The sequence below is a fragment of the Rhopalosiphum maidis genome, chromosome 2, assembly GCF_003676215.2.
Source record: "Rhopalosiphum maidis isolate BTI-1 chromosome 2, ASM367621v3, whole genome shotgun sequence".
NCBI lineage: Eukaryota > Metazoa > Arthropoda > Insecta > Hemiptera > Aphididae > Rhopalosiphum > Rhopalosiphum maidis.
The window spans coordinates 21,876,421-21,895,832 of record NC_040878.1 but is presented as its reverse complement, the minus strand read 5'-3'; the positions used below and the strand labels follow the sequence as shown (position 1 = coordinate 21,895,832).

General features: G+C 25.9%; 1 protein-coding gene across 6 annotated transcripts; it reads right to left on the bottom strand.

Moving 5' to 3' along the window:
• Positions 1-1,366: 1,366 nt before the first annotated feature.
• On the bottom strand, positions 1,367-19,025 carry LOC113552143 (transcriptional activator Myb). Of its 6 annotated transcripts, XM_026954857.1 has the most exons (16): positions 12,501-12,715; positions 10,686-10,848; positions 10,116-10,265; positions 9,806-10,038; positions 9,167-9,380; positions 8,848-9,098; positions 8,645-8,784; positions 8,462-8,589; positions 7,019-7,099; positions 5,952-6,233; positions 5,762-5,884; positions 5,551-5,688; positions 4,910-5,005; positions 4,718-4,725; positions 1,775-1,918; positions 1,552-1,695 (listed from the first exon to the last, which is right to left on the bottom strand). In XM_026954857.1, exons 1-16 carry the CDS (start codon positions 12,590-12,592, stop codon positions 1,686-1,688), a joined length of 2,253 nt encoding a protein of 750 aa, XP_026810658.1. In that variant the 5' UTR covers positions 12,593-12,715; the 3' UTR covers positions 1,552-1,685. The 6 variants fall into 6 exon arrangements, with proteins under 6 accessions (XP_026810656.1, XP_026810653.1, XP_026810654.1 ...); XM_026954855.1 differs by lacking the exons at positions 4,718-4,725; positions 12,501-12,715 and adding an exon at positions 18,581-19,025 and having other exon boundaries at positions 1,367-1,695; XM_026954852.1 differs by lacking the exon at positions 4,718-4,725 and having other exon boundaries at positions 1,367-1,695; positions 12,501-12,711.
• Between the last annotated feature and the right edge of the window lie 387 nt (positions 19,026-19,412).

Genomic DNA, 19,412 nt, shown 5'->3' with positions numbered 1-19,412 from the left:
AGTATTATAAGCATAGTTATCATAAATATTTTAAGCATTATCAGCCATCAGGTTCAATCGTTATCTCACTAAATACTTGTTTATTCCTTATTGCCAAGCAATTCAATCTATTTGTAGTATTTCACAAATATTTTTAATTTTTTAATGGTAAAAAATATTTTTGTGAATATGCTATTATGCAGTTTGTTGTAAATAAAAAATTTACTAAAATGCGTATAACCTAGATTAAGAGTTTGGTTGAAATAATGTTATATATTGCACATAATTATTGAAGTGTATACAATACATTTTGGAAAATATTGAATTCTTACAAATTCATATGGCCACATTTTAATTTAATCTAAAACTGTTAATTTATTGAAATATAAATCAGCTTGATAGATTTCAACTATTTATTTTTTAATAAATATAAAATAATGATTATCCAATTATAAAATAATAAAAAATTAATATATATTTTTCAATTTTACTGTAGATTTGTGTGATAAAAATTAAAGGATTACCAAGTTCTTACACTAGGTATATTCTTAGTGTCTTGAGACTTGACACTGCACTTTGTTAAGTGCGACAAAAATCAATTTTTCTACACATCCCCATATGACACTCTACCATAGTTAAACCAGTCCCAAGAATGTGTAGCAGGATTGGTATGTTTAATCACTGGATAGAAAATAATTATTATACCATGGATGCATAGAAAACAAAAACAAATCAAAAGGTATAAAACATTCAAGCCTATAGCACTATCAATATATAAATAAAATAAATAATACGTTTATTCATATATTTAAAACTTGATATGTTACTTAAATGTTGCAGGTTTGACCTCCTGTATAAAATTTTAACACATACCACCATAGCTCCACGCTAATCATTCAGTATTCTGATCAAAAAAGTTTAAATTAAAAAAATAAGTTTATAATAGAACCATTAAAGGTCTACTAAAATCTAACAATTTACAGACAATAAATCAAAGTTATAGTCTAAAATCACTATATTACATATTTTTTCAAAACAAATTTAATTTACATTTGGTAAAAAATCAAATCATTTATAATACAAATGAATGATAAAAATCACACAAATAAAATTAATCATAATGTTAATGGTAGTGCTCATAAGCAAAAAAATAAAGAAATCAATGTCAAATTTCAAACGTGCATACATAACTAGGTATATACAAAAAAAAATTTACAATAAAATCAAATACTAATTGAGTAATTTGTAAAATAAAAATTTTAAATAATTTACATTCACATACAATTACATAAAACACATAAATGAAAAGTTACTAATAAATTGCATTTGGTCACTATATAATTGAAACATTAAATTACAAAATGAAAAACTAAAATAAAAAAGAAGGATCAATAAAAATAATAACAATATGAAAAACCAACAGAAATGAGACAACACAAATTAATTAAAAAAAACTCACTCAAATAATTTAAAATTATCAATTTAAAATGTTGAAATCATAATATCGCTGGTTTACAAACCTGCTGCATGTTTTAAAATAAATAGGGGGAAAAAAATATTAAGTTTCTAGAACGATAATTGCCGAGGTTTAAATCCAGGCGTTTTAGTGCTTAGGTTTTTATGCGGTGTTTTCATTTGCAAACACTGATAAGCTAAGGCTGTCATTTCTTGTTGGTCGACAGTTTTTCCACATGTAATCTTCCACATCACATCATTCTTCATACCATACATTATTTTTAGAAAAAAAATTGATTAGTATATTTTAAATAATTTATTAAAGTAAATTATCACATACCTTGGATACGAGGCCAGACCATTTTTGTCTGAGTGGACTTCCAATGTGTAAACGTTTGAGGACACTGCTGCCGTCGGATGATTGAGGTAACTGTCTGCGGATAACTGTTGTCTCCGAAACGTCTGGTGAGGCAGTAGAGCCATTCTGGTCATCACAAAACAATACATACAGCCACCATTTACTACACCATCACCGTAATAATAACGAATAGCTACTACTACTTATTATTATTACTTTTTCATATTAAATAAAACAAATAAAGAAATGTTTAATAAGTCTAGAGCATTTTTAAAGAATAATTAAATTGTACATTGTTTGATAGTTTAAATAAGAATATAAAAATATATTTAAATGTTTGCTAATAAAATATTTTTATAAATAAATATATTGATTAAATATAATTCAAATTGAATTACTTGTAGGGTAATTTTAAAATAATACAAGATATTAAGTTTTACACAATTTATTATGTTAACATAAAATCAATAACATCAGAAAAGTCATTGTTTTGGATTCTATTAACGCTTGGCATCAAATTGCATATTTTTCAGCTTATGCAAGTTATACATAATAAGTAATAAATCATACAACCGTATGATAGAATATAGTTAAAAGTATTAAAAAGTAGAACATCTTGCATCTGTGCCTATTTTTCATGTAAAAAGCACATATACTAGACTATAAAACTGCTATAAGTAATTTTTAATGTACAATTTTCTATTCTTTACCCTATATATTAATGTAACAAAAATAAACTTCTTTGAAAATGCTATAGACTGAAATAAAAAAGATCTAGAAGATATTTATATTAATGAAGGCCAGAGAAGGTAACGAATATCAATTTATTATAATAATAGGCATTTCAAGAATAATTAGTTTCTATATTATCTATTTTAAATTAAAATTTGGTCTGAATATAAGTTTAAAAATAGAAATAATATGTTATTTGTATTAGTAGTTTTTTCTTTTAATAAATATTAATTAATATGTTTAAGCAAATTTTTTTTTTGTATGACTTATCACTATCCATTTGGTATTTAGTATAAATTAGTACTTCTCAAATATATTTTTTTTTTTTTTTTTGTATTTGATCTACTTTAAATAAAGTATATTTTTATTTAAAATTTTAAGCAGAAGAAAAAGAATTGTTGATAAAATGTTAAATATCAAATAATACCATTTTTTAATTATTAAAGATATAATAATATGTTTAAAAGATAATTTTGATATTTTAAGAATAAAGCAAAATCTTATCAGAATCAAGTTATAACCAAATTAGTAAAACTGCTCAAAACCTTATATTTTGTTTTTTATTATTTTTAGTTACATTGATTATATTCAAAATCATAATCATAACAAGTTTATTATAGAAAATAAATTTTAAAAATGCTTAATTAAGTCATGCACAATAATATATAAGGGGAAATATAAAGGTAAATATAATTTTGAATAGTTTTTACATTATGTATTGTTTTGTATTTTGAAACAAAATACACAAATATAATTAATTTATGTTATTGAAGGTATTCAATTTTCTTTAGAATAATAGAAAATATTGTTAATATTTACCCTTATAAATTAAGAAGACGCCACACAACCGTTATTTAAGGGGTACAATATAGATAATTTTAATATCATTTTGATAAGAATTCAAAATTTTGAATCTTTAATATATTCCAACACTGATTCAAAGCATTTAAAAAGTGGTCCCACATCAATGGATAACTACAAGATTATATGGACAACATGATTTCATACAGGACAAACTTACAATTAAAGTATTTATTGCAGATTTACCAAATTTTCACAATATATAAAACATTTATCAGTCTCATAGTTTTTATTTTTTTATTATCAATATTCATTAGTTTATAATAAATTAATAAAAATAATAACTGTACAAATGAATGATTTAGATGTTCTAAAAAATAAGTTATATAAACATGAGATAACATTTTCCCTAAGCATTGTGTAAATTTAGTAAAGCTTTTGAGAATACTATTTCCATAAGTTTGTCATGTGCAATATCATAATTGTGAAAAAATTACAGGTTGTGCAACGATCTCTTAAATCCCAATTTAAAATAATAACAATACATTTAACAATCAAACAAAATTGCTCTAATGGCACTACTGTGCTCTACAAATACTGTGTGTAGTAAATAATATAACAAAGTGAACAAATTATACTTAGTAGATCACTTCCCATTTCCACTAAAACATGTGTAACAATAAAGAAACATAGAAGACACAAATACCTATATTAAACCTTTTATAAAAACAATAAAATTATTTATTCACTGGAAGTTCTAACAAAATTTGAGAGAGCCCATTGAGCCCAAATGCATTTTATTCATTAAAATAATTCCTCCAATTTATTAATTGGACACAGTCTATATATATTTCTTAATATATTTATAAAAATGAGCGATAAATTCATTCAACAACTTCATAAAATTTTCAAGAAATAATACATGTAGGTTTTTTTTAATTCTTACTTCTATTAAATCTACTAGGTACCTGCTGATATTTTTGAAAAAACTTGGCACTTTTAAAGTTTTATAAATTTTGATGAATATGACAATCAAGTGCTTTTGCTAATAGACCATCATTTGAATGAATGAATTTTTTTTAAATTTAATTAAACATTTTGAAATCAATATAAGTTTTGTGTATAATATAAAAGAATAATCCGAATCTAAAAAATATGTTACTCCCATTCACTTGCATACCCATGTATAATCATAAAATATTGACTTTCAAACATAACTTTACTCATCTTAGCACATACGTTAAAAATACTCTCGACATAATAATTGAGTGATTGAAACTAAGTATTCAAAAGTGAGGTGCTAAACTATTGCTTTAAATTTATCCTAATTGATCTAAGGGTGCAATAATTTAAAGAGTAAAAAGAACTAGGTTTTTTTCATGACCTACTCACCCAAATACCTGAAAAATATTAACAAAACAAAACAAAAAATCTAAATTACGAAAAATTAAAAATTAACAAAAAAATAATGTCAAATCTAAACACTGGCACACTCAATAAAAAATGGCAGGTTTGGTGTATGATATAATATTCACTCTTCAAACCAAATTAGTGTGGATAAAAAAATAAAAACCATATTTTTACCTTTGAAGCTGAATATTCTTCGGATGTAAATATGTTTCTGGTTTCATCAACTAAATTTGTCGAATAAACATCTTCTGCATCTGTTTCCCTTCTTGACTATAAAATAGAAATTTTTCATTTCAAGTTTATTATTTTCAAAAAAGAAGATTAGAGATGAGTATTCTAACTCTTCAACCCTCAAACAACTCAAATTTATAGAAATTTAAACAGTTCAAAATTTGAGAAAAAATGAAGTTTGAATTCAATCTCCAGCATCAAAAACAATTTAAATATTTCAAGCATAATTAAGTTTGAAATGTTCAAGTATCGTGACGTTAAATGCTATAACACTGGAGTACCCTATTGTTTCTTAGCCATTTTTTAAAACTTTGCATTAAATTAAAACTAAGTTTATATGTTGCTAAGCTCATGTAGATAGTTAATGCAATTTAATATAGTATTAATATAATATAACAAAAACACAATATAAGAAAAAATATGAACTGATAATAAATCTTTAAAAATAAAATAAAATTTTTTTATTCTAAGTACATGAAATTATAAAGACAATAAATTGGGATGTCTCAGCGTCCCTTAGCATCCATAGTTTACAATACTAATTCATATATAGCATAAATAATTATTAAAATAAATCAACTTACAGATGAGTCAATAGGCTGATTCCAAGAAGCTGTTGGAGAAGCCCATACTGGTGCTAGGGATTTTCTTGCTTTTTTTTGAGGTGTAGGTGAAAGAGGTTCTGCATTTTCTTTTCCACATGCAACTGTGTCATTAGTATCCTATACAATTTGAAAATGTTTTTAAAATAAATAACATACAGTAACATTTAAAAAATATATTTCAAATTATTACACAAAACATATTAGAGCTATCAGTTTCATACTGGGAATCAGAGAATTCTGATTCTTTTTTAACTCTATCTTCTTGCTTTATGTAATCAGTTATATCCTCAATTAAAGCTGATGGGGATTGAACCTAATAATATAATAAACAATATATAAGTATATTAAATATAAATGGATGATATTAAACTTAAACTTACTAGATGTTTTACACCCATTTTACGGCCAGCCTCAGCAAGGGCAATTTTAAATGGTGTAGGTGTGTGAGGAGTATTTATTCTATGCATCGTTTCTGGAGTCTTAACATCATCGCGACTCCTTCCAGCAAATTTATAAGTTAAATTTGGTGTAACTAAGGTTTCAGATTTTATTGTTTGATCACTAATATCTTCATTGGTTTTACTACTACAACTAGGTAATAGACGCCTGACAGGTGTTGAAGACGAATTAACATCAAATGATAATGATGGACTATTTAAAAACTAAAAAATAAAATAGAAAAAATTAATTGAAGTGTTTAAAATTGTAGTTTAGATTAATAAAACAAATTAAAGGCATTAGAAACATACAACACATTGGCAAAAAAAAATGGCAATCATATAATAATTATACTTCTTATAAAACAGAATAGTAACAATAATTATAACTATGAATAACAAAAAATAAATATCATAACTACACAGCCATAGAAAACAGTATAATTATATGAATTTAATTTATGTTATATAATTTTTGTTACTGTAATGTTTAAACATATTATTTACAAAAATAAAGTAAGTAGAAATGCAAAACCACCAGAAACTTGTGCAAAATGAGAATAAAACAAAAAATAAATAAACCTTTTAACCTTATAAATACAATTATTATTATTTGGAAAATATTGAATAGTTATTTAGTTAAAAGCAAAGCTAAATAATAAGAACCCTTTGATTTTTAATTGGTAATTAATAATCCAATACAAATATTATTATCTAAAATCCTTAGATAAATAAATGAATTTCTAATTATTCAAAATCATAAATACTTCATAACACCATGAAATGACTTCAATAATTGAAATTCAACAATATTAGATATATATAAAAAAAAAATGATTACCATTATAACCATGTATAGTCAAACTACAAAGACTGTTACTGTAAATGCAAAAGAACTAATTGCTTACAAATGGATCAATTACATGCATATTACATATACATTAACAGTAGTATTTAATGAAGTATAAAACTATATACGATGGAGATTAAATCATAACATATTTACATACTTGTGAGGGACTGAACGGTAGTTGTTTTATTGGTGTTCGTTTTTCAGGCGTTCCAGGTATGCTCAAGCCTGACAAAATAGTCTAGACCACAAAGACACACACATCTCAATCTTTTTTTTAAGCAAACAATCATACCCAATTTAAAAAGTACCAATTTTGTCTACTTAATATTTACTCTTAGTTAAAACCATATCATTAAAAAACAAAATTTTATTTAACACATTATCACTTATACTAATTTATTTAATTTCAAAACACTATTTTAGCAGCCCAACTTGGCTAGCTTATAGATTACTTAATCACCGAGCATTAAGCAAATGGCAAGTCATAACAACTTTAATAAAATATGTATTTGATAAATATGCAGCTTAAAACAAAATAAATACATAAAGAACATCTCTGTTGTATTTTAATGAACTGTTATGCAAATGTAGATTACTTTATTTATGTATGGAAATTTAATTTTAAACCATTTAACTATACAAAATTATTGAATCTCATTACTGGCATTGACAATAACTATGTTTTTATTCAAGTCTAATCATAGGCATGTAGCCAAAGTTAATTTTCAAATGTAAACAAATAATGCTTGTAATAATTAGCTACGATCCAACACATATAGCATGTTGAAAATCATAAAATAATCATACAAAAATAATTACTTTATTATTTTTTTATGCTCCAATTGTTAATAAAAACTACAAAATTGTATTTTACTATGATTATTTTACTTTGAAATTTGAATATTTACCAAGATTAAAGTGAAAAGTGTCCCATAACCTTTAAATAAAATAATGCATCCTTAAAATGATTTGCTAAGATGTTGGTACACAGTATTTGACATAATTGGTAGATACATATAAATGTAGAATAATTTAATATAAAATAGATAGTATTTAATTAAAATAGAAATGTAGTTAGTAATAAAAAATAATTGAATATGTACAATATACTAATAATTTAAAAAAATAGACATATCATTCTATTAAAAAATACTGTAGGATGATGTCATGACAATGTTACACACATGAGATTTTGTTTCAATAAGCTATTTGAAATAAATGCTGTGCACAGTCTCTAAGAAATGTTAAATAAACAAAAAATAATGAGCTATGAAACAGAACATAAAACATCATATCAATATCATGCACTGTTAAATATGTTTAATAAATCAATTTAAATACATATTTTATTTTATGTAGTACCTGTGTCAAATACAGTATATTAATGAAAAACCATACATAAGCACCCATATATTAAATTAAACCAATTATTATCTTACCTTTGAATAAAATAACACATTATGTGCTAGTTATTAATTCTCAAACTCATAAAAGCTTTTCAAAAATGTAAATCAAAACTAAGTGAAGTACCTACACTGATTGTATACTCTAACCATACGTAATGTAAACAAAATTAGCTTATTTTTCATTTTTCACTTACACTGCATTGTAAATTCAAGCCAATTTCAGGATATTCCGAAAAACTCCTACGTCGCCGAGTAACTTTATTGGTTGGTGAATATAGATTTGGTTTATTAGGAGTAACAGCATCATACTGATAATCTATAACTTATTAATTTAAAATTTGATAACATTGATTTACAATTTTTATTATGTAACTTACAAAGTTCTGGGCAAATTTCTTTTTTTGGTGTCTTTGTAGGGGTAACAAGATGAAGTTCCGCATATCCTTCATCAGGAGAACTACCTACAACACTATTACTAGTTTGTTGAGTTTCAATAAAACCTCCAGTCTCAAATAATCTAAGAAACATAGTACATTATTCAAACTATTGAATTAATTTTAATTTTAATTTTTTTTTTTACCTGTATGGTGAATAACATGACGGTGAATTAGTTTGCAAAGGTACAGAAGCCGGTCTTGGCGGAGACTCTAATTTATAGTTAATTTTGAACACATCTTTTATTTTCATTTCATTTTTCTTTTGAGGCGTTGACAAAGAATTCAAAACTTCTGCAGCTGCAACAACTTCAGCTTTATCCCGGACATCTTGTTCAGGATCTGATTTAGACTGAGTATCGTCTGGAATATATTTTGGAGGCATCCAACTGTAATACTAAAAAATATATATAAATAAGGGAAATTAATATGTCAATATTTATACATTTATAGATTTCAAATTACTTGTGATGGAACATCAATAGTTATGTACTCTGATTGATTAACTTGTGATGTATTAGGATGACTTTTGTTAGATTCTTCTCTGCATTCCATTGGAGCTCTGATACTTTTTGTTTTAGGCTTCAACATATTCCTTCCATATACTTCTCCTTTATCATCTATTTCATATTTCCTCCGCATAGTTGAATTCCAATGATTCTTTATAGCATTATCAGTCCTAAATATTATTAAAATAAAATAATTAGTAATTTATTTTATCATATAATAATTTAGTATATATTATGAATGTTGTTATACATATCATACAGTAAATGGTAATCAGAATTTAATAATAAAATAAAGGTGGTTAAATATTTTAGTTCTATAATATTTAGTACAACACTAGCCAAAAATGTTTCATTATTTAATTTTTTTTTCATGTATATATATGGAAATTCATGCCAAATATTAAAAACATTTATTTATTAAATTTAACTTTATGAGCATAGTAGAGTGAATCTAAGATTATATTCCCAAATTAAATAATAAGTTATATACTCTTTAAAAAACAAATGTTTTTATATTTGCAATAACTGTTTTATGGTATTTGTATATGTCTTTTTTATAACCTTAAGCTAAATAAATAATTAATCCACCACGTACCTTCCAGGTAACAATTTTGCAATTTTAGCCCATTGATTCCCCCATTGACTATGTGCCCTAAATATTATTCTGTCCTCTTCATCTGTCCATGCACTTTTTTTTATATTTGGGTTCAAATGATTATGCCATCGTTCACGACACTGTTTACCTATTCGGCCTTTTAAATGTCGTGCAATTAGAGTCCATTTTTTAGGTCCATATTTTTCTACAAGTTCCAATACAGTTTCATCTTCCTATAAATACAAAACAGTGTCGAAAACATTAATTAAGTTTATTTTGTTTATTTATACTTTACTGAAATTGAACATACTTCTTTTGTCCAAGGCCCTTTTACTAAATCGGGATTCACAACTTTGTGCCATCGTTGTTGGCATTGAATATCTGAGCGATCGTTAAAATGTTGGGCAATGAGATCCCATCGTTCTTGATATTCTTCTACAAGTTGCTTTAGCCTCATATCCTGTTGAGGAACCAAATATTAACATAATATATCAACAAATATATGTTATAACTATAATATACAATATAGTACATATATATTATATAAATATGATTCTATTTTTATTAACACATAAATATATCATTGAATTACATCATGATTGAGTACAATTATTATTGTGACAACTAAAAAAATTTAAATTTTTAAAAAAAAATTGAAAAAATTAAAAAATGAATGTACAAGTTCCACATACATGTGGAAATTATACTTGTAGGATAAGCCAAGAATAAACCAATAGTTTAATCATAATGCTGATCAAATTCTAATGAATTTAATAATAAATTAGAATAATTAATAATTAGTGTCGTTTAACACATGCAAACAATGTTAATGTACACCATTTAGCATCATCTGCATTGAATATATTAATAAATTACCAACCTCTTCTTTGGTCCAGCGACCCTTATTGATGGAGTGGTTTGATGGTTTATATTCAACCAACCGTCGGCCATCTTCACTAGATACGATTGGGATGCCAAGTGGCATCGCATAATCATCTGAATCTTCTCCATCGTCCGTTTCACTATCGTAACCTGATCTGGACCTACAAAATTTAAATAAATTATAAAAATATATAGAAATTAAATTAATATGTGCAATATATAAATTATAACTATAACCATTAATAACTGGTATGATATAATTTAAAATCATTGTCTAAATATATTCGCTTTCAGTTTGAAATCATTATATTTAAAAATTAAAAAAAAAAAAAATTAATAGGATACAGAAATACCTTACCATTCTTTAATACTCATCTGAGTGCAGAATAATAGTATGTGATAAAGTTAAACTTTAAATCAATAATAAATTATTGTTTTTAAAAAAGATATAAGTAAAAGTATTCAAAAAATGGTTTAAATAGCAAGTACATTTCTATTGTAAGCTCAAGACCTTTTTTCCTTAACTTAGATAAAAAACAATAAAAATAATAAAATAAATAAATTTCTGTCAAAAAGAAAATCTAAGTTTTATTTAAGAATTATAAATTATGATATGAGACCAAATCACTTCTATAAAAAAAAAAAATGAGGGTTACAGACCGTGAATCCTGTTTCCTGAGTCTTTCTTAAGGGGTATACAATTCTAGACTAATTATAATGGCATTCAAATAGAAAAAAGCTTTACAAAATAATAAATATAAAATACAATATTACAGACATTCAACACATATTCCTACTACAATAATTAAAAATAAAAACACAACAAAAGATTATTTTGACTGTTTTAATTTATTTTTTATTATTTTTTAGTTTGGTTTCTAAATAAGCATTAACTTATACTAGTTATACTATCAAATTAACAATTGAACACATTATACAAGTATGTAGAACTTGTTATTTATAATAATTATAAATATAATTTTAATAATTGAATAATCAATCATTTATTGTACTTATAAATATTTAAAAAAATACTATTTAATATTTAGGTTCAACAATATAAAATGTATTTTGTATATAATGATAAAATTATATATTTTTTTTAATAAGTTGAAACTTTTTAAAGTCAAACCATGGTAAAACATTAAGAAATTGAAATGATAAACAACTTTTTATATTTATCAAATTGGTTTATGACAATATAAAAACTGATATAATGTATAGCAGATGATAAAAAGTAGTTTTTAATGTTTTTTTAACTGTTTATATTTTAAAATATTCACCAAAGTACATGTGTTTTATTAAAAATAAATACGAAAATCGGTGAAAAAAAATTATTTTTAAAATTGTTCAATACTAATAATATTAGTCATTAGCTACTAGTAACATTGTACATTGTATGAAAAAATAAGTCTCATATTATAAAAATCGTGTTTTAATTAACATTTCAGAATGTAGTCCTTACTCAGCAAATAATTAAAAAGTATTTAAGTATGATTACCATTAACAAAAACGAAAACATTTTAACTTATCAGACCCTAAAACTTCAACATAATATACATTGTTTTATGTCTATAAGCCTACTATGATAAACATTAAAAATATTTCAGCATTTAGTATATTATTTTTAATAGTTATATGTTGTTTCATATGAAAAAAACAGTAGAAGGTTTAATAGAAAATAAAAAACAAACATCCAAAATTACTAAAGAATTTATTAGTTGGAATCAAATCATCTATTCTCAATAAATATCATTAAAAGTATTTACTAGTTTTTACAAAAATATTTAATATTATTCGTTTAAAGACTTACTCGTCGTTTTGTGGTACTAAATGCATTCGTTTATTATAAACGTTTTGATGTTCTTGATAACCACTCAGATAGCTATAAGGTCGTTTAGACATGGAGACATTTAACAAAACTATCTAATTTTAAAAAAAAACTTGGAAATCTATAAAAGTTCAAAATAATGAACAAAGAAAAATACGTACGAAAAGTACTACGCCACACTATAATACCACACTACTATTGCTGTATGGCGGGAGAACAGAGGCCAGGTGGTACAAGACAGCTGGGGCATTGGCTAGGGGATCAACTAAGCAGCAATACAACCCCTCCCATTCGCATTACGGACATGAATACTTGATATACATGTAGAAAAAAGAGGAAGCTGATTTCCTAACAAGAGAAGAAAGGGGCTCAGCCAAAAAAAATAATAATATATTAAGTGATGCAACATTGAATAATAATTTAAAGAACTAGTCACTAGAAAACACTTGCATTTTAGTCAGGTCTCGAACACCTTTTAACAATGTTGCAATATTATATCTTTTTAATGCAAACATAATGTAATACATTGCTGCATAGGTATATGTGTAACAAAATATTCCCAAATTTACGTATTAATTATTATGCACATCATTTTACGCACAATTTGATCCATCTTAATAAATCAAAAATACAATATTATGTTCCTTAAAAAATCAAACTTCAATTTATTATTTAATACAAATCACAATAACCAATTTATAAAATTTGTGATAAACTTAGTGTATCTCTGTAAAATATAGTGATAGTTTCAAATAAAACCATAAATTAATTTACGATTTTTTAAAATTATTAAATATTGTATTCACATATAAGTGGACTTCTGTTTTTCTTTATAAAATATGTTTATTTTGAAACTTATAAGTACTACATTATTCTATGCATAAAATTATAAATGTAAAATATAATTACGTAAAAATGTGAATCAATACAGCAGCAAACAGAAATCTTGGATCTAATTTCTTATAGAAAATATTAATGAAATGCTTACAACATCATGTATAATATAAATACATTAATATATTTATAAAATAAACATTAAATAGAAAACAGGGGCAATATTCTTATTTGGAAAAACGGTTCCGTGATAAGAAAATGTATGTTTTAATATTTGCATCCACCAAAACTATACTTGAAAATTAAAATGCTTAGGGAATTTTCCCATTTAAATTTCCGGTAATGGGTTTGTCATTGAAGAAAACTAAAAAGAATAAACCCCGTTACTTTTTCCATAACACTGATTTCTATCAACTTAAATTTGATAGACACAGAATATTTTTAATTATTACAATCAATGTATTGTTATTTTATCTGCTATCACGTGATTTAAAATTATTGAACTAATACACAAATAAATTTAGGGATTTCAAGATTTTACTTCCTATACAGTATTTACTCATGTAATATATTATCTTGATATGATAGAGATACCATAATTGTATTTTTTTTTTTTACGAGATTTACAAGGACAAGAAGTCGAAGATTGCAAGTATTTCTTAATTTAATTTAATGTTTTAGTAAAAAAATAAATACGTTTTATTTTATCATTTAAAACAAAATCGAAGATATTTATTTTGTAACATTTTATTTTTATTAATCTCATGATTTTTAATATTTTTTCTAGCTTTGAAAAAAATTATGAATTATTTCATATCATATAAGTGCGAGTATTATCAAGCATGTGGGTATTGGCGCGTGAGATCATGCCTGTATAATAATACAAAAATATTCTCAAAAACTAAAAAAATATATTAAAAATCACGATGTTAATGAAAATAAAATGTTGAAACCTCAAAATTTTCAGAAAAATAAACTCTACAAAATAGCTATTTTCAACTTTTTTACCAAAACATTAAATTAAAATATGAAATACTTGTAGTCTTTGTGAGTCTTAAAAAAAACATAATTACATCTCCATTATTTCAGAAGATATTGTAATGGGTAAATCCTCGCGGGACATCCTGTATAACATATTATAGATTTCATGAAATCTAATGTATGAATACTAATTATAAGAGTTTAAAACAAATATGATGAACTAGAAATACCAATTTCCGAGATTTTTTTTCTATATTTTTAGCAAGTTGTCCAATGATTTACCTTACGGTTTTACTATAAGTAAAACTACAAATTGAGAAAATCGAAAAATTATTTTAAAGTTGATACAAACTAGATACTATTTCTATCATTAGATACAGGAATAGATTATAACAACGTTATATAAAATATAGAAACGTTTGGCCCCCGATATTGTATTATTGATATTATATAACATTAAAACGTATATTTTCTATCAACAAATTTCTTTACAAATATATTTAAAAATACGCAGGTACCCACCATAAGCGAATTATAATATCACAAGATATCGATTCTCAGCGTTTATAAAAACACATTTTTAATAGTTAACATTGAACATATTTTTCAAGGGAGATTACAATTTTTATTAAAGGATTATATTAATTTATGTATAACAATATATATGACCCTGGATCCAATATTTTATTCAGGAACTTACTTTTATTAAATTATTTTTACGTCCAATTATTATAAGTTAAAAATAAATAATCATAAACATAATTTGTAATTGTGTAAAATACTAAAATACCTATGCATTAAAAGGATCAGTTCTCTGAGAATGCACTATTTACTTTTTTCTCTAACCCACAACATAGTAAATTCGAGTTCAAAAAAATCAACTTTGCTAGCTTTAATTGAATTGACTCAAACTTAAAGGTATTAGAACATTATCTGTATTTATTCAATTTATTTTAGGATAATTGAACTGGTATACAAGTAGGTTACAAGTGAAGATTTTAAATATAACATTTAAAAATTAAATGACGTCCACTTAAGTAAGAATTCCCACAATCAATTATTAAGCTTACAACAAAATTACAATACTAAAAAAAAATTCGATCTACCCCCTCTACAAATACACACAACACAAACTAATGGGTATGCCAAGGCTGGTGGATTATTTTTTACATTTCGAAACGTGATTTTTAAAATTTATAACAAATAATTCTCGTAAACGCTACGCTAGCATGTGATGTTTTCACATTTTAACATATCAAAATATGCGTTCAGCACTTTCAATTCTGTGTTAATATCACAGTGAATTGACCAATTAACAAGCTTAAAAAAGGTAAAAATATTAACTAAGTGATTTTTAATTGTGATATTTCACTAAATCATACATAGCTTTAAAATTAAAAGATCGATAAAAAACTACGTAAAAAATGTACTTGGTTTTATGCTATTAGGTGTGAAATAAGCCATTAATAAGTGCAGACTGCATTGTGCCGTATTAAAAACTATAAATGTAAAACTATGTAGTTTATTACACTTATATTGTTTGAAGAGGCTTGTTAAAATGTATTTAAGGGAGGAGTGGATATGCATACCAAGTTCCCCATTACTATTTATGCCACTGGCTATAAGCATTCAATTCTCTAAATGCCTGGCTTATCTTATAAAAAAATATTAAATATTATAAAAAATAGTTCTCTTACTACTCAATAACTTAATAGTAAATAATATACTAGTTGTACTATATTATGGCTTATGTTTAGTAAACTGGGGGAAAGACTGCTAACACATTACTTCTCCTCAGTACCTAAATTAACAATAAATAGGCATATCCTTATTGAAATTAATTTATAAAACTATATATATATAATGTCAGTAATTCAAAACTCATTTTCAGTTCTTGCTTACTTTTTTGAATTGTTTTTATTTTATTATTTAAACTTAGTTTTACAATTAGTTTTGAAAATTAATTTGTAGGTAGAGTTTGTTTTTAAAATTGTAATAGGTACTATAAAAGTATGTTATCAAATTGTAATGACTAAAATAATATTACTTATTCTTTTTCCATCTATACTCAATACCAATTGCCAACAATTATCATATATCAACAACCATATCAATTCTTAATACATTTTATTCTACCACATTAAATAGATTAAAATAATTTATATTTCTTTGTGAAAATAAACACAAATAAACCACTAAACTTTAAATACTAAATAAATACCTCAAAAAATAGTTGCATATTTAACAAACAATATTATTAAAACAAGTAAATAGTAATATAAAAAACTTAATGAAAATATTACCTTAGATATTTATAAATAGCAATGGTTGTTTTAATTTAAGTACAATAAAATAATAACAGAAATCTTATTCATATTTTACATGGACTAATACAGTTAAAGGTAAAGTTTGATACCTAGTATAACAAAATTTCTATCTCAAAAAGTATAAATATGTTATGTCGACTGTGGTATCATAAATCATCCATCATAATTATCATAATCTACACTTATAATAGCTCACTGGTATAAATGTACCAAAAAAATACATACAAATAGCTTACACTAGAGTTTATACAAATTATTTAAGTAGACTTAGCTAATTATAAATGTATAAAAAAGCATGTTATATAAAATATTATCAAAAAGAAAAGGATAGGTACCTAATTATATACCTGATATATTTGTTTTCTATATTAATAGATTAAAATAATCATAATATTATATTAATTAAAAAAAAAATCATATTTCAGTAATAAACAAGCTTGCAGATTAGAATTTTTTTGACAATATAACAACAATATGTTGCTCATGTCAGACATTTTTTTATCGTTGATTTATAAATAAATATTTGGGTATTTCATACAAGAATAAAAATCCACATTTATCAATTGTATTTAAAAAATTCACTACATTTTTACCTAATACACATTATGCTCATATTATTTAATAATCTTTTTAATGAAACTAATATTGTAATAAGGTAGGCAGTTTATTCATATTGACATTTATCAATCATGAACATATTTAGTATAACAAATATTAAAATATTAAATTAATTATAAATTTTTATGATTGTTATCTAATAGTGAATGTTAATATCACTATCTATAACTATACTTTTATCCACCAAAATTTGATTAAAAATGATAAAAATATGAATTTTTAAAATGAATAAGTGAATCCAGTCTTTGCAGAATATCCAAACAAACACTATGGCAATAAAACAATTATACATAGTAATCTACTAAATCTATTAGTTTGTGTAATACCTATGTAAATAAATATATGTTTTAATGTTTTTCATAACCGAAGTAGACTATGATAAATCATTAATTAAGAAAAATAACATAACATGTAATTGGCAAATGCGTGTCCATTTATACTAAGAATACATACACAAAATAATTGGATTGATTCATAACATTGTTTATCATTTAATAAGTACAGGATGCTATTATCGGACTGCGAGTGATTATTTATCAATCACATAATGAGTATCAATCATGGCATAATTTAAATACTAAAAAACGTATATTATTGACTCAAAATGTAATCAATATAGATAAAAAAAAAACTCAAAATTCGATTCGCCAAGTATTGAATATAGAATTCTATAATAACACTGACAATAGGCGATTGCTGTTGAAATACATTTACCAGGAATAAAAATATTACAATTGTTTTCGGTATTTATTTTTCTCGTGCAAATGACACGAGATAATGTCCTCGTCACACCCGCTTCCAGACACACACACATACACACACACACATCCCCAAAAACCCTCATTAATTATACCTCATAACGATCCCAAAAACAATTGTACCAAATAACAGTGCGAGTGCACCCGTGTGAGCTGGTGGCAATCTACCATCGGTCAGATCGTCAGATTCATTGGCAGTCAGCCGGAAAAGTGCACGTTTTCCTAGCGGTGCGTTAGAAACGTTAGAAACGTTCGAAACGCTTAACCGACAACGGACCAAGGTCACGGGAAATTCAAAATTTAGCATGCTGGGCGACACGTCTCCCGGAACTAATGTTCCGACTGGCCACCAAAAATGTCGACGGCGACGGCAGAAAGCGTGTAAGAATCCGCCGACGTAATTTAGTGCGGCAGACGATGAGAAAAAGCGATACGGCCAATAATTTATGTTGTGTAAATAAACGTGTAAATAGATAAAAAAAAAAAAAGAAAGAAAAAAAAAAAATGATACGCAGGCAAATATGTAACTGGCGTGCGGTCTCACCTATTCATTTATCGACCAATGGTGGAGACAATGACCGTTATGACGACGTAACGGCCGACGACCGTCGTTCCGTTTGATTTTGAATGGCCAACTGCTGAACGCTTCCGGCCGTCCTCCCGATGGCTAGGCGAACGGACATAGCATACTACAATATATTACTATCCTAACGGACGTTTCGTACTTTCGTAGCGTTGGTCACCGACACCGAAGTCTGGTCGCGTCGTGTACTGCGGATGGCAATATCCTGAGTCGTTGTCGTCGTCGTCGTCGTCGTCGTCGTGACGTTACGTGACGGGGACGCGGCCGGGCGTACAGCGCATTCAAAAAAACAAATAAAACGTACGGAGGTCGGAGAGCAACAAAGTATTGTGATTTTGTAATTATTTTTTCATGTTTTCGTTATTCTGTTTTTGTACTACTGTTGTCTGTACGAACTGCCGAGTGCCGACCGTATACGCTAGATGCTGCTAGCTGCTGCTGTTCGACGACGGTTGGTATCTATCGGTTCGCTCGCCGATTGGTCGGCCTCGGCGGCCGTCGCTGGAGATTGTATTCGGGACGTTTTCGTAACCACGATGTTCTAGTTCCGGTTGCGCAGTGTAGCCACTCGTCGACCACGCCAAATTCCCCAGGTGGATGAACTCCACGGGGTCACTACTTGTTTGTTTTTGTTATTTGTTGTCATTGTTGTTGTTACCTGTGTCGGATGTGCCGATTGGCGAATGATCAGTGATCGCCGATGAGATCATTGAAATCCTCCGTATCTTCCTACTGTGTTCTTACTGTTAGTCTGTTCTTAGTTCGTGGGTGGTAGGTTACCGGGTGGGCGATA